The 12,658-nt window shown below is 38.8% G+C and overlaps 1 protein-coding gene across 1 annotated transcript in view; it reads left to right on the top strand.

Moving 5' to 3' along the window:
• CDK5RAP2 (CDK5 regulatory subunit associated protein 2) overlaps nt 1–12,658 on the top strand; it is an 81,755-nt gene that overhangs the window by 21,803 nt on the left and 47,294 nt on the right. Inside the window, 3 exon segments of the mRNA XM_074161215.1 lie at nt 1,750–1,920; nt 2,726–2,899; nt 9,772–9,869. Of these exon segments, the coding sequence (XP_074017316.1) occupies nt 1,750–1,920; nt 2,726–2,899; nt 9,772–9,869 (443 nt within the window).

Here is a 12,658-nt window from a genome sequence, read left to right as displayed (position 1 = left end):
TCCCGCTAATGAAGCTAAAATTAAGCAAGTAAACCAAAAGGCATTGTAAATGACAATTTGTATTTAATGTGCAAAATAAACAGAAGTAAAACACTGAAGTAGTAAAATGATGTTGAAGATTTGATGCGAACCTGCATGAAGCAAGGTAATTAAGTCAAGAAAAGGACATAAAACAGTTTGTAAAGAGATTGCAATTAAAGTGTCACTAGTACCATTTCTTTGTACTTAGAATAAGAAACAACTATTGAATTTTAAATCCCAGTGGAGGTAAATGTAGAGTTTATAGGTGACTACCATATGTGCAGACTATTTAAAGGGCTTATGAAACTTCACAAATGGGCGCCTTTTGGGAATAAATGGAAAACATTTGTTTTAAGATGAAGGCTGTGTTACCCGGTTCTTTGGGTCTGAAGAGAAGTTTAGATAGTATAAAGTCTTCTGTAAGTTTTAATTATTTAATTTTAGACAACAGCTCCTTTGTTACAAGTTTCTACTTCTCTTTTTCCAAACAATCCGTGCAGTAAATGCTCTAGATCTTCTTGCAGAGTAAAAGCCTTTAAAACAAGGCTGGTGTATGTGCAGGCTGTGCCTCCTTCAACCAACAAATCAGCAACAGATAGTGGTGGTGGGAGAGAAATTGGAAAGACAGAGACACCACGTTGTGGATTTTTGTACTGCCTTGTGCTCTTCTGTATTTTCCACTCTGTAACTGGGAACTGACTATTAATTACATGCTAATAACTTCTTATGTTTCCATCAATTTAGCGATTGTCCCAGTTCAGAGCAAAATGTAAGGAGTAGGAATTGTTTGACGTTTTTGCTTGGAACTCAAGGCTTTATCAGATGGTCAAACTCTGAAACCCCATATCTAGCTAGGTTTTCAGATGGTGGATTTTCATGTGAAGTGAAAAAGGATCTGTAGGAGTGCAGAGAAGGCTGTAACTGTGGTGTGTGTCAAGCGTGTGACCTGCAAAGTAGGAGATACTGCTTTTTACATTGCAGCAGTCCCTGTTGATCCTAACAGATCTCAGGGTCCTTTGGACTTGCTACTGCATAAGGCTATTGAAAGAGATTGTTTCTGTGTTTTAGAAGCAAAATGGACAAGAAATAAATGTTTCTCTGATGGGGTATTAAGATGTGGATATGATGCAACTAAGTTTGGAGCTGCAGGAAATAATTAAAAGCCATAATCAAGATCAAGTTCTGTTCACGACTTCTAATCGTGAGACTGACCTCTTTGGTTATTTGAAGTTTGTGCCCTTGTCAAAAGAAAATGTTTTAACATTTCTGACCTTTTGTTTGATGCAAAAGTAACTAGTAATACAGTGTTAGTGCAAGAATTTTCATGGTGTGATGAGAAAAAGAGCAAATGACAAACTGAATCACCCGTAACCAATTTTCTCCTATTTCTAGCAAGGGAGTAAATTGACTCAGAAGTGAGTGTTCATTCTGACAGCGACAACATCTACGTGCATGATATTCCTAACAGCCTTGGAGTCCAGTCGTTCTGTATGAAAAGCGTTTAAACAGTAACAACCTAGATTTTTAGAAGACAATGCTGACACCTCATCTAAAAGTTTTCTTTCTTTAATTGTGTTCATTGATGCCAAGAGAAAGATACTGGCTTAAGTACATACTCCAGACTATTTAGTGGTATGAGTAATTTAAAGCAATGGAATGTGGGTTGTTAGTCTTAAACTTTTTTAAAAGTTGAATTGCTAAATATTCAGTTTCTTTTTTTTTTTGTAGGACCTTAGAAATCAGCTAGAGAAATTACATGGTGAAATGACTGAGAAAGAAAAAGCAGTTGAACATCATTACAATATTCTTTTGAGTGAAAGCAATCAGAAGTTGCAGAGCCAAGAGCTAGTTATCAAGCGGCTGACAGACAGCGTCAATCAAAAGGATCTGCAGCTTCAGGTGGGTAGACTTCAGTTGAAATGAAAAATGGAAAGTTATCGTCTGATTTTGTATGAGGAATTATTACAAAATCACATTTCTATTTGGAATTACTGTTGATTTTGATGATAATCCTTCACTTTATAATACTGTATTTGCAGAACAGACATATAATTATAGAGTGTTTGACATTCAATGAGATTTCTTGTTAGGGTTTTATGAAGCGTGTGGACAGAGGAGGAAGAAAGCTTTGCTGGTACTTATGTAGAATTTTCACTGTTGTGGTAAGATAGTTTAAAAGCTCTGAAGTACCTATGATTTTCAGCTTATTGTGCAGAAACTAGAAGCTGAGGAATAGGTATAGATACTGAAATATTTTCTCTTTTTTTTTTTTTTTCTGTTTTCTTTCTTTTGAAACGATTCAAAATAATGTACATGAGGAGGGAGCTGCCTGAATGCTAATGGACCCCTGCCCAATTTTTTTATAGCTGGAGATATAACCCTGCAAAGTACTGATGGGATTCAACCAACAATGCAAAGAGTAATAGTTGGGCTTGTTCTGTATCTGAGGACCAAGGTGCATGCCTTTGCATTTTTTAGTACTTAAAGCATTGGATAGCTGGGAAAGCTTTGTTTGATTTTTTTGTTTCTTTGTTTGTTTTTGCTTCTCTTACATTAAGTTGGGCTTTTCTTTTGTGAGGTATGTGAAGAACATGTGCCAGAAGAACATCCTTGGATATTCTCCTGAATTTTGTTTGTTTCTCTGTTTTGCAGTATACAACTAGAATAAATTTTGTAAAACTGTCTTATTATTTTCTTTTGGTAGAGACTTGATGGAACAGTCAAAGAAAAGGATGCAGAATTGCAGGAGCTCCTGAATAAGTACAAGAACCTCCTAAGAGCCAATGAAGAACTTGAACTCAAAAATGAGGGCTTAGTAAAGGAAAAACACGCTGCACAGTCTCAACAGTCGATCATCAAGATAGTCAGAGAGTTAGAGGTGAGTTTTTTGTAACTCTGATCATTTGCAGATAAATACCTTATGTCAAATTGAAGAGAATTTTGACTTTGGCATCAAAGGTGTGGACTCATATACATTGTAATTTACCTATGTATCAAGGGGCTGTTTTTCCTTCGGATCAATACCATCACACGTATTATTAAAATTATAACGACAGCTTTATTAATAATTGTGTCATATGATTGGTATGATTGTGGTGGTGTTGATCTGGTATCATAGGAGTACATAGTATTGTACTCTGATGACTTGATATGGCGTCACTAAAATCTTTACTTTCAGAAAGTGTGTGAAATGCTTTGCCCACCATAAAGAGGTAAGAGTTTTGTGGTCATTAGGGCAGGCATGTTTTCCTGAGTACGATGGTATCTGCGTTTCTGGAGAGAGGTGCAGAAGAGAGTTTGTGTATTTCTGATAGATAAGGGGAAAGATTGCACAGAGCTAGTGACCACAGGAGATAAATGGAGTTTGAAGATAAAAAGTATAGGTAGGAGTGAAGAGATATCTAGGGCAAGAAGAAAACTACTTTTTAAAGTAAAGCAAAGAAGAAAGGAAATAGTACAGAAAAGTATGTACCTTTAAAATAAAATGTATCTTTTTAAAATGTAAAAATGTATCTTTTTTATGTATCTTTAAAAAGGTGGACAATATATGCCCATTATTTTATTTGATGCCATAAATTGAAAAGAGTTGTTTAGGACCTGAAGTTGGAGGTCAAAATTCAGACTCTTAAAATGTAGATTTAATTCCTTCCCCCTTCATCCCCCACTTCTGTACTACCCATAAAAAAAAGAAGTCAGGTACTGGTAAGAAGTTTTTGAATCACTTGCTGACTCCATCAGTGCATTTTTTTTATTGTGGACGGATTAGTGAAGAGGTAAGTTGCTTTTGAAGGTTCGTTTCGTGTCTTTTTTTATGTTGTTTGCAGCCTTGTATGTTAAGGTCTCCAGAAGCATCAGGCAAAGTAGAAAGAACTGTACTAGTACGTACTAATGATGGAGAAAGCTATTTAGTTTCTTTAATAATATATCAGGCATTAATGAGATTTTTCTCGACGATGTTTAAAATAAAGTGAGCCAATGGTAAAGGAAACATGAGTGCTATGTCCTGTGTCACCTTCTGAACACCCTAGTGATGAGATGCTTAAAATGTTATGGGCGTTATTATTAAATAAGGTAGATGCAAGTGCATGACAAGCTTGGAGTAAAGGACCTGCATCATGGTTTGCCAGGGTACCAGCGCAGAGTATATCAAAGAATATATGAATATACATGCAGAGAAAGTAAAGTCTGTGAAAGACTGAGTAGAAATTCTACCTCTGTAAAACAAACCGCAGTGTACGCACGTAACTTCTGTCACGAAGGGACCTGAGAGTGATGGAAAATCATACAGAATTGATGAAAATCAAATACTCGCTTTCCTCTGTACACCCCACTTCCCATACAGGTGTACAACCAGGAGAGAGAACAGTGGCAAGCGAGGCCACGCGTGGTAATGGCCCAGCACCCACCTTCTAATCACCATCTATTCTCTGTTGCGGGTTCACGTCGTGATTGTGAACAATGCCTAATCACAACCCATTGTCCTCTCGGCTCAACCTCGGTGTAAGATGTCTCCTCTAAGAACCCGCTTTGGCATATTAATCATAAGTTTTTGGACGCAGATTATGCAGAGCTCTGCTCTCATTGGCTGCCTTGGACTCTTTGATGACTTTACAGTGCTGCACCAACTCTCAACAAACGCGCAGCTGGATCCTCCCCACCAGAGAGAACAGAAACCAAGCTCTTCCAGCCTCACTGATCTTTAAAGTTGAAGAAGCTGAATTGAGAGATGCAGAACTTTCTCTCTTTCATCATATCTTTTTACTTTATTTTAATGTAATGATAAATTTTAAAGCAACCAACATCCAAAGCTCTGCTGGGTGCCTTGGCCAGGCCAGGGAAGATAAATGACAGTTTCTAATTAGAGTTTGGATTCTTGAGCCACTGTCATGGGCTAGAGAGAGAGTGTGCGAGGGCACTGATAATTGGGTTAGTCATGCAACTGCTGACTCTGGTATCTATGAGCTCTCAGAATGAAATATATTTTACAGCCAAGGGATTTAGAAGTGCGATAGAAACTTTAGTTGATTTTGTGCTTAATGCTTTTCTTGGCGTGCATCAGCAAGAGTGTGGCCAGCAGGACTGGGGCAGTGATGGTCCCCTTGTACTTGGCACTGGTGAGGCCCCACCTTGAGGGCTGTGTTCAGTTTTGGGCTCCTCGCTGTAACAAAAACATTGAGGTGCTGGAGTGTGCCCAGAGAAGGGCAACGGAGCTGGTGAGGGGTCTGGAGAACAAGCCTTGTGAGGAGAGGCTGAGGGAGCTGGGGGTGTTGAAGCTGGTATTGGGGTGTTGGAGCTGGTCTGCAGTTGGGGCAGGGGAGGTTTAGATTAGATATTAGGAAGAATGACTTCACTGAGAGAGTGGTCAGGCACTGGAACAGCCTGCCCAGGGAGGTGGTGGAGTCACCATCCCTGGAGGTATTTAAGAAACATGTAGATGTGACACTTCAGGGTGTGCTCTAGTGCCCGAGATTGTTGGGTGGTTTTTTTTGGTGTGTATATGGTTGGACTCGATGATCTCAAAGGTCTCTTCCAACCATGAAGATGCTGTGTTCAGCCTGGAGAAGAGGAGGCTGAGGGGAGACCTTCTCTCTCTCTACAACTCCCTGAAAGGAGGGTGCAGCCGGGGGGGGGTGTCAGTCTCTTTCCCAAGTAACAGGCGACAGGACACGAGGAGCTTGTACTGATACATCTGATACGCTGCAAGGCAGATCTGGGGTTTCTGCAGACCCAGGGCGCTTTCTAACTCCTGTATGATCAGCACGTTGTTTGACTTCGGTTATAATTACTCTGCAGGAGTAGAGGAGTGACTACGGTGCAGCCAGGGAAGCGAAGGGTACTGTGTGCACGCAGTTGTGATGTCTGATTTGCTGCAGCTGGAGAAGTTACAGTCTGTGCCTGAAAGTTATTGATGTAACTGGAGCATTGCAGTTGACGGGTGTCGTGAGAATTGGGATGGGTGCCGTTGTGGCGGCGCTGCAGACGTGTCTGAGGTGACATTGCTGCGGGGTGCACACTGTTGCTGAGTCGTCGTCATTGTGCAAAGTGAGGTAGTTGACTTTTTTTTTTTTTAATTCGAGTGTCCTGTCTATTAAATAGTGATCAGTGCATTGTAGTTGTGGCTTTCAGTCTCTTGAAATTGATGTTGCGAACGCATAAACAAGGGGGTAGTTCAATTTCTGATTTCATGAGATGAGCTTAGAGCTAAAAACAACGTTGTTTGTCGATATCCGTGTCTTCACACGCTTCAGACTTGATACCTGTGACGCTGAGCGTGGCCTGGTGATGGAATGGATGTGGTTAGTGTATCTCACCGTTTTCATATTAGCAGAAATTTCATCTGAAAGGAGTTAGCCTGATGGAGTGATATTTGGGAGTATATAGTCCAGTCGTCTGCCCTCGCATGTCACCAAGAAGGGTCATAAGTTCCTCAGAACCATCAGCTTTGTGACATTTTCTGTGGTTGAGACAACATCTTCTAAAAGTTACCAACAAAGTCTTTTGCTCTAGTAATTTTCATCTTCAGATACATGACTCGGTGGCCCATAACAATTTTAATCTTATTAGTGATTGTTTCATTTCTGGGAGACCATACATAAAGCTTACTGCAACATGAGAAGAAATTACCAAATCCTGGTACTGGTGGGTGGGTGGGTGGATGGATGGATGGATGGATGGATGGATCAGTGATGAGGTGAAGGTTATGGCCTTCTCTCCATCATTCATCCTTTAACCTTCAGAGACTTTGCAGTGATCCCGATGGTTGTTGTAAGCAAGAGAGTGTTCAATGAGGCAACTGGGCATTCTTGTGACTTTGCCAATAAGTTATTTATTGTGGAGGTATAAACCTTTTACTTTCATTGCTTACAATCTGAGAAACCTTTAATGAAAATAAGTTATGTTTTCCACCACTGCTGCTTAGCAATGGTATTGCAGACTTAAATATAGACTTTAATGTATTAGATTGCCTCCTTTCATGGGAATATAAATCTTTCACTGCAATATGGTCCTGGATGTCTTGCAGCTATCTCCTCTAACACATTTTTCCTCACACCATGTGTCAAGAGGTTTAATGTTTCATTAACTCCCACGGCATTATGGTCTATTTAAGTTACAGAGCTGCCTTATGTTTTGTGTACCGTTGGGAAGTTGATTGGAATAATTCACTCCTACGCTTTATTTAGAAATGACAGCAATAATGTACAAACAACCAAAAAGGAGATGTTCATGCTGTGTCTTCTCATCCTCATTATTCAGGAAAGATTCTGAAATATCAAGAACCATTTCTTCATGATTTTGGTAACCCCTACCTAGCTAGTTGAATTGAGAATTTAATAATTTGTGTATAGTCTGTGACATTGGGAATTAAGAAGCAGCTCATGTCTCCTGTTATTCAGAAAAAAAAAAAAAAAAAAGAAAAGATTTGGGAGGATTTCATGAGCTTATGGAGATTTTGGTGCAAATGTAGAATTAAATTAACATGTGAATTCTAAAAGAAACATGGGAAACCGGAGCGTGTTTCTGTGTGTAACGATGCTTTGTTAATACAGCAGTCATAGACCCCGAACAATTGGTGACAACTGTTATCTAATTTGTGTACCGTGAACTCTTCAAAGTGACATTACTTTGCCAGTGCTTCAGAAAGAGCTTTTAATTAGGATATAGTTCTGTAGTGTCTTCAGTAATAATTGCAAGGCTCGTATCAGACATATGGGAGAGTTCAGTAGAACTTTTAACAGACTGTTAACCAACTAAATTAAGTCAAAAGATTTATTTCTTCCTGTTGCTCTCTACGTCATTGATTGGTGTCATTGTGAACAAACTCTTTCCAAGTTAAATTGCAATCTGTGTTTAGTGACTGTTCTTGAAAGGCTGAGATTCCAACACGGTGGTGAGACTCCTTAATTCTGGCTGTAAGATGTACTTTTTTACATATTCTTTTTTTTGTGAGATTTTTTTATTAATGGACTTTGGATCACCCACCTCCATCTGTTTGCCTTTGTGTTTCTCAGTACTCCGTCAGCAGAAGTTGCTGTGTGCTCCTCCTCTGCTCATCTACATAATAAACTTGATAGGAAGCTCAGTATTTTGGGCTTCATACACAGAATTAGTATTTAATGTAAAAATTGCCCTGGAACCTGGAAACATTTGTTGGAATAAATACTGTTGGAATGATGGCAGGTGACCATGATGCAGATGTACAAAGGCAAGGTCGCTTCTTCAAAGAACCTGTAGCGTGAGGTGGTGGAAGCTGCTCTTTCTGCAGTACGGCCTGACGTGCAGATTAGCTTCACGGGAGTAATTTGATCAAGACTTGATTACACTTGCAAAATATTATTTAACATATTTGCTAGCATACTGTGAAGTATGAGTGTAAATAATTAAAATCAAACAACAGTTGTCCTTGCTTTTGTACTGTTTACTTTGCAGAATACTGAAATTTTCAAATTAACAGAGTCTTTGCATCGTTAGTGTGAATTAACGAGATTCTACTGTAGCTGGATTCTTGTTGCCGTTCCTTCTTTAGGAATTGCAATTGGAGTAATAACAGCTGCTTAAAACTCCTGGGTGTAGATTTCTTCCTTGTTAATGATCTGTTCACTAATGATTTAGTATCTCTTGAGAATTTAGTTTCCAGTCTTGAGGTTGTAATATGGAGAAAATAGAATTACCTTTCATTCTTGCTCTCCAGAGTTATCTTGTCAAAGTAGAGCCAGGCACATCCCCCCTTTGCTGTGCCACTTTTTTTGTTCTTCCTTTCAGTTTTCAGTCGAAAAAGAAAACTGAGGGAAGCAACAAGGCCTACTATTCTTCTCAAACAGAGGCAGAATGTATGTGTCTGACATTAATGCATCTAAATTTGCTATAGATATCTCAGTTATTTTCTCTTCTGGGATGGCTGATACCGTAGATATTTTTATGTAATAAGTGCAAGCAAATGCTCTTTTAAATAGCTGCATTTTTTGCCTCCTGCTGAAAGAGTGGCTGTGTGGTTGTTTTGGAGTGAAAAAAGGCTTGGGAAATTAGTGGATCCTTACTGAGAATGTAGCATAAGAATCTGGATTTATTCTAATAATAATAATACGCTTTCTGTGAGCAAGACTGCAGGTAAACAATTTTCTTTTCTTTGCACAAGTGCAGCAGCAGCTTGTAGCGATCCAGCTGAGTGTGCGGAAAGCGAACTCCACGGGTGTGAGTTTGACGTGTTCATCCTTAATTTGTCGGCTCGCTACAGTCCTCTTTGTTCAGAAATGGAACAGAATTTGCAGAAACCTCTGCCTTGAAGAAGGCCAATTTTATCCAGAACACAGAGAGGACTGTTAGGACAATGTTCTAAAGTGTGTGCTTGGAGGTCGGGCTTCTCTGCTTCCCCTTCCCTCCCTTCCCCTCCTCTGGAATAGCGACCTGCCAGCTTGTTCCTGGGTCCTTGAGTTGTAAACGGAGGAAGTGAGGATGCTGGGGCTGGGGGGAAGCTTTTTAGAGTGTGATAAAAATCATGAACCGCTGTTCAGATATGTCATTCATGGTAGGAAAATAGCGCAACGGAATTTGTCCCCTTTAATAATAGCTGGTTGTAACTATCATAAATAGTTTTCAGATTCATATTAGGCTTTGGAGACAGGCTGTCCCGCTCAGCAGATTTGGGTTTCTACTTCTTTCGTGTTTTCTTCATGACATAGGTATACACAGAGTTGTAGACATGCAAATTTAAAAATTACTTTGTAAGCTTAGGGTGTTCTTGTTTTAATTTAGGAAAATAAAGAAGCTGAATATGAAAAGCTGATCCTTGCTTTAAGAAAGGAACAAAATATTTATTCGACGCTAGTGAAGACCTTTAAAGAATCAGATAGGTAAGTAGTTTTTCTGTTTTGGTGGATAATTTAAAATCAAAGGGCAAAAGTCAGAAGTTGTGAAAAAAGGTGCAGCTTAACGGGAGTGGTGATGATTTTGTACCAGCCAATTATCATAAGACAGAACTTTGTGATTTTAAGGTCCCTTCCCTCCCAAACCATTCTGTGATTCTATAAACAAGCTGCAGTAGCCTCCTTAAAAGACAACTATTTTTGTAAGTAGGGTTATATTATCTAAATTACTTAAATGTTTCTGAAAATATTCCTGTTTGGATTGGAATCTCATACAAGCTGGATTTCCAAAGTACGCAGGTAGATGTTCAGCGGAGGTGCATGTCCTTTGTTGGAACAGAACAGGAGGATCAAATCCCAGTGAACTTCTGGGTGCTGGACAATTTGTCGGGATTTACTCCTAAACTACAGATAATGCTTATCTTAAAAGTGTCACTGTGAGAATTTTGATAAGAATATAAGCCAGTAAGATTTTGGAGAAGGTTAAACAAAACAGAAAAATAGAAGTTTGCAAGCATACCATGCAATGTAAAACATTCAGAAGTACGGCAGGAACAAGTGTTTTTTAACCTTTTAAAAATAAAAGAATGCAGTGTTTTAAAAATAAATTTGTGGCTATTTTGTATGCTGTTATTGCTTGGCAGTTGGGGAGGAGGTGTTATGATAAAATAAAGAAAATTCTTAGCCTTTAGGTAAAATAAATTTAAACATTTTATAAAAAATTTACTGTTACAGTTACAAATATCTTAATTAGTTATTGGCAGCATTTGAGAGCCAGCTCCTGACTCTTCCTGCCTGAAGGCAGTGGCTCATACCTGCCAACTTGGTGGGAATGTGTGTTTGTATTTTGCAGTTGGTTTATAGACCACTATAGTTTGGAAACCATAAAGTGAGTAGCACTAAAGTAGATGAGATTTGGTATCTGAATTAAGTGCATTTGTAGTAACGCCATCTCGCTCTGGGCCACTGCTCAGGAGCTCTTCTCGATACTAGAATCTTTTTCATTAGAAATAGTGATAGAAGTCAGATTATGGAGATTATTTCTTATCTCTGGGAAAAGAGCAATGGCTTTTGTGATTTTTTTCTGTTGAACAATCAGCAAATGGAGGAAGAAGCCAGTTGGTTTTAATATTTCATATGGAGGAGGTGACCTGGCATTGAAACACATTCTGTGGGTAAGGAGATTGTCAACACTCTATGTAGTAAGGACAAGAAAGTAGAATATCTTTCAAATGAGGAAAATTATAACTGTAGTTATAATCATTAGAATAATAGGAGTTTTCCAATTACCTTCTGTAGGATCAGGAGCAGGATCATTAGTTCTGTTTTCTTGCTCTGGAGTTATGGGATGCACCGAGCAGTGCATGTTATGCAGTGACTTGCAGAGGATGCACAATGATTCAAGAGGAGAGCTGGGAGTTGGAGGCAGGTCTTCTCATTTCTCCTCCTCGTAGTTTTGTGGGCTGAGATGTGCTGTAAATCTCATCAGGGAAGACTTGAACCCCCGAAGTTCTGGGGAGCTGATAAACAAGCCCTGCAGATAAATTCAGCTTCCTCATTTGTGTAACTGCCATCAGCAGTGACATGGATTTTAGGCAAACAGATGTTCTCTTGCTGACATATCTTCTTTTAGGCATTATTTATTTTAAGTAACCTGGATGGTTGTTTTTCAAAATAAGCTACTGGATGTCAGGACCAAGACGTTTTTTGTTTCTTCAAGGAGGGAATCAATGCTTTTTCTTATACAACATTTAACTCGTGAAAAGGAGAAAATGTGCTTACTTAGGTACAGCGTTGGTTTGGTTTTATTCTTAATTTTTTGCTGAGCTCTCTCTTCAAAGATGCTCTTGAGCGAGGGAGAATTGGTTAAAGCAATAGTTTCTTGTGCAGGGAACACTGACAACAGCACAATTGTCAGAAGACAGACTGGGAGTCTTTTCATACATGCTGTCTTTTAATTAATGCGTTCCTACAATATGCTGTTATTCTCATGCAAGTATGATGTACTGTGTGTTGCTGTAAGATGGATTTAAATTTTTTAAAAAGATTCCAGAATTCTCTGGCATTTGGTGCAGTGGATTGGAAATTCGACGGCATCTTAATTTATCTTAAAACACTGAGGTTCTGAGTGAAGTAAATGTGAAAATAAGTAATGCTATGAGTTCAGTAACACCTTGTTATTTATTTGTTATTAAATGAAATTGATTTCATTTTATTACAATTTCAGATTTTAGTGTACTTCAGTCTTTTTATGGACTGATGGGAACTGCCTTGTCGATGTTGTTGAAGGGTACGGGGAAAAGGTAGTCAGGGACAGCCAAAGGTGTTGGCACCGGGAGGCCTGAGGGGCAGTGACTGGTGCTACAGTCAGAGCTTCAGTGACCACCTTGGAAGAAAGCTGCTTAAAGAATTAATTCACGTCTACAAATTCTCATTTGTAAGTTTTGGCATTTACACCCCATTGAGATAATTGAGACAATTTAGACCTTAAAAGGTCTTTTTACAGACTGTCGGATAAATGAAGAAATAAAACAGTTGGTTGTGTCTGGGTCATATTTTCAATGAAACAGGATTTTTTATTTTTTTTCTTAAGTGGAGCATTAGATTATATAGTATAGTTCTGTAGCAAGGGAACAAAGTTTCCATGGTCACCATATAATAGAATACACAGAGCCATCAGTATTATGTGATAGTGATATTTTTCTGGCATACTTTTCAGAAGTCAGTAATTTTGATTTTCCTTAAAAAAGAATTACACAGAAGTTGGCTGGTAGAAT

Source organism: Numenius arquata, chromosome 19 (assembly GCF_964106895.1).
Source record: "Numenius arquata chromosome 19, bNumArq3.hap1.1, whole genome shotgun sequence".
Lineage (NCBI taxonomy): Eukaryota > Metazoa > Chordata > Aves > Charadriiformes > Scolopacidae > Numenius > Numenius arquata.
This window is presented reverse-complemented; position numbering and strand designations above follow the sequence as displayed.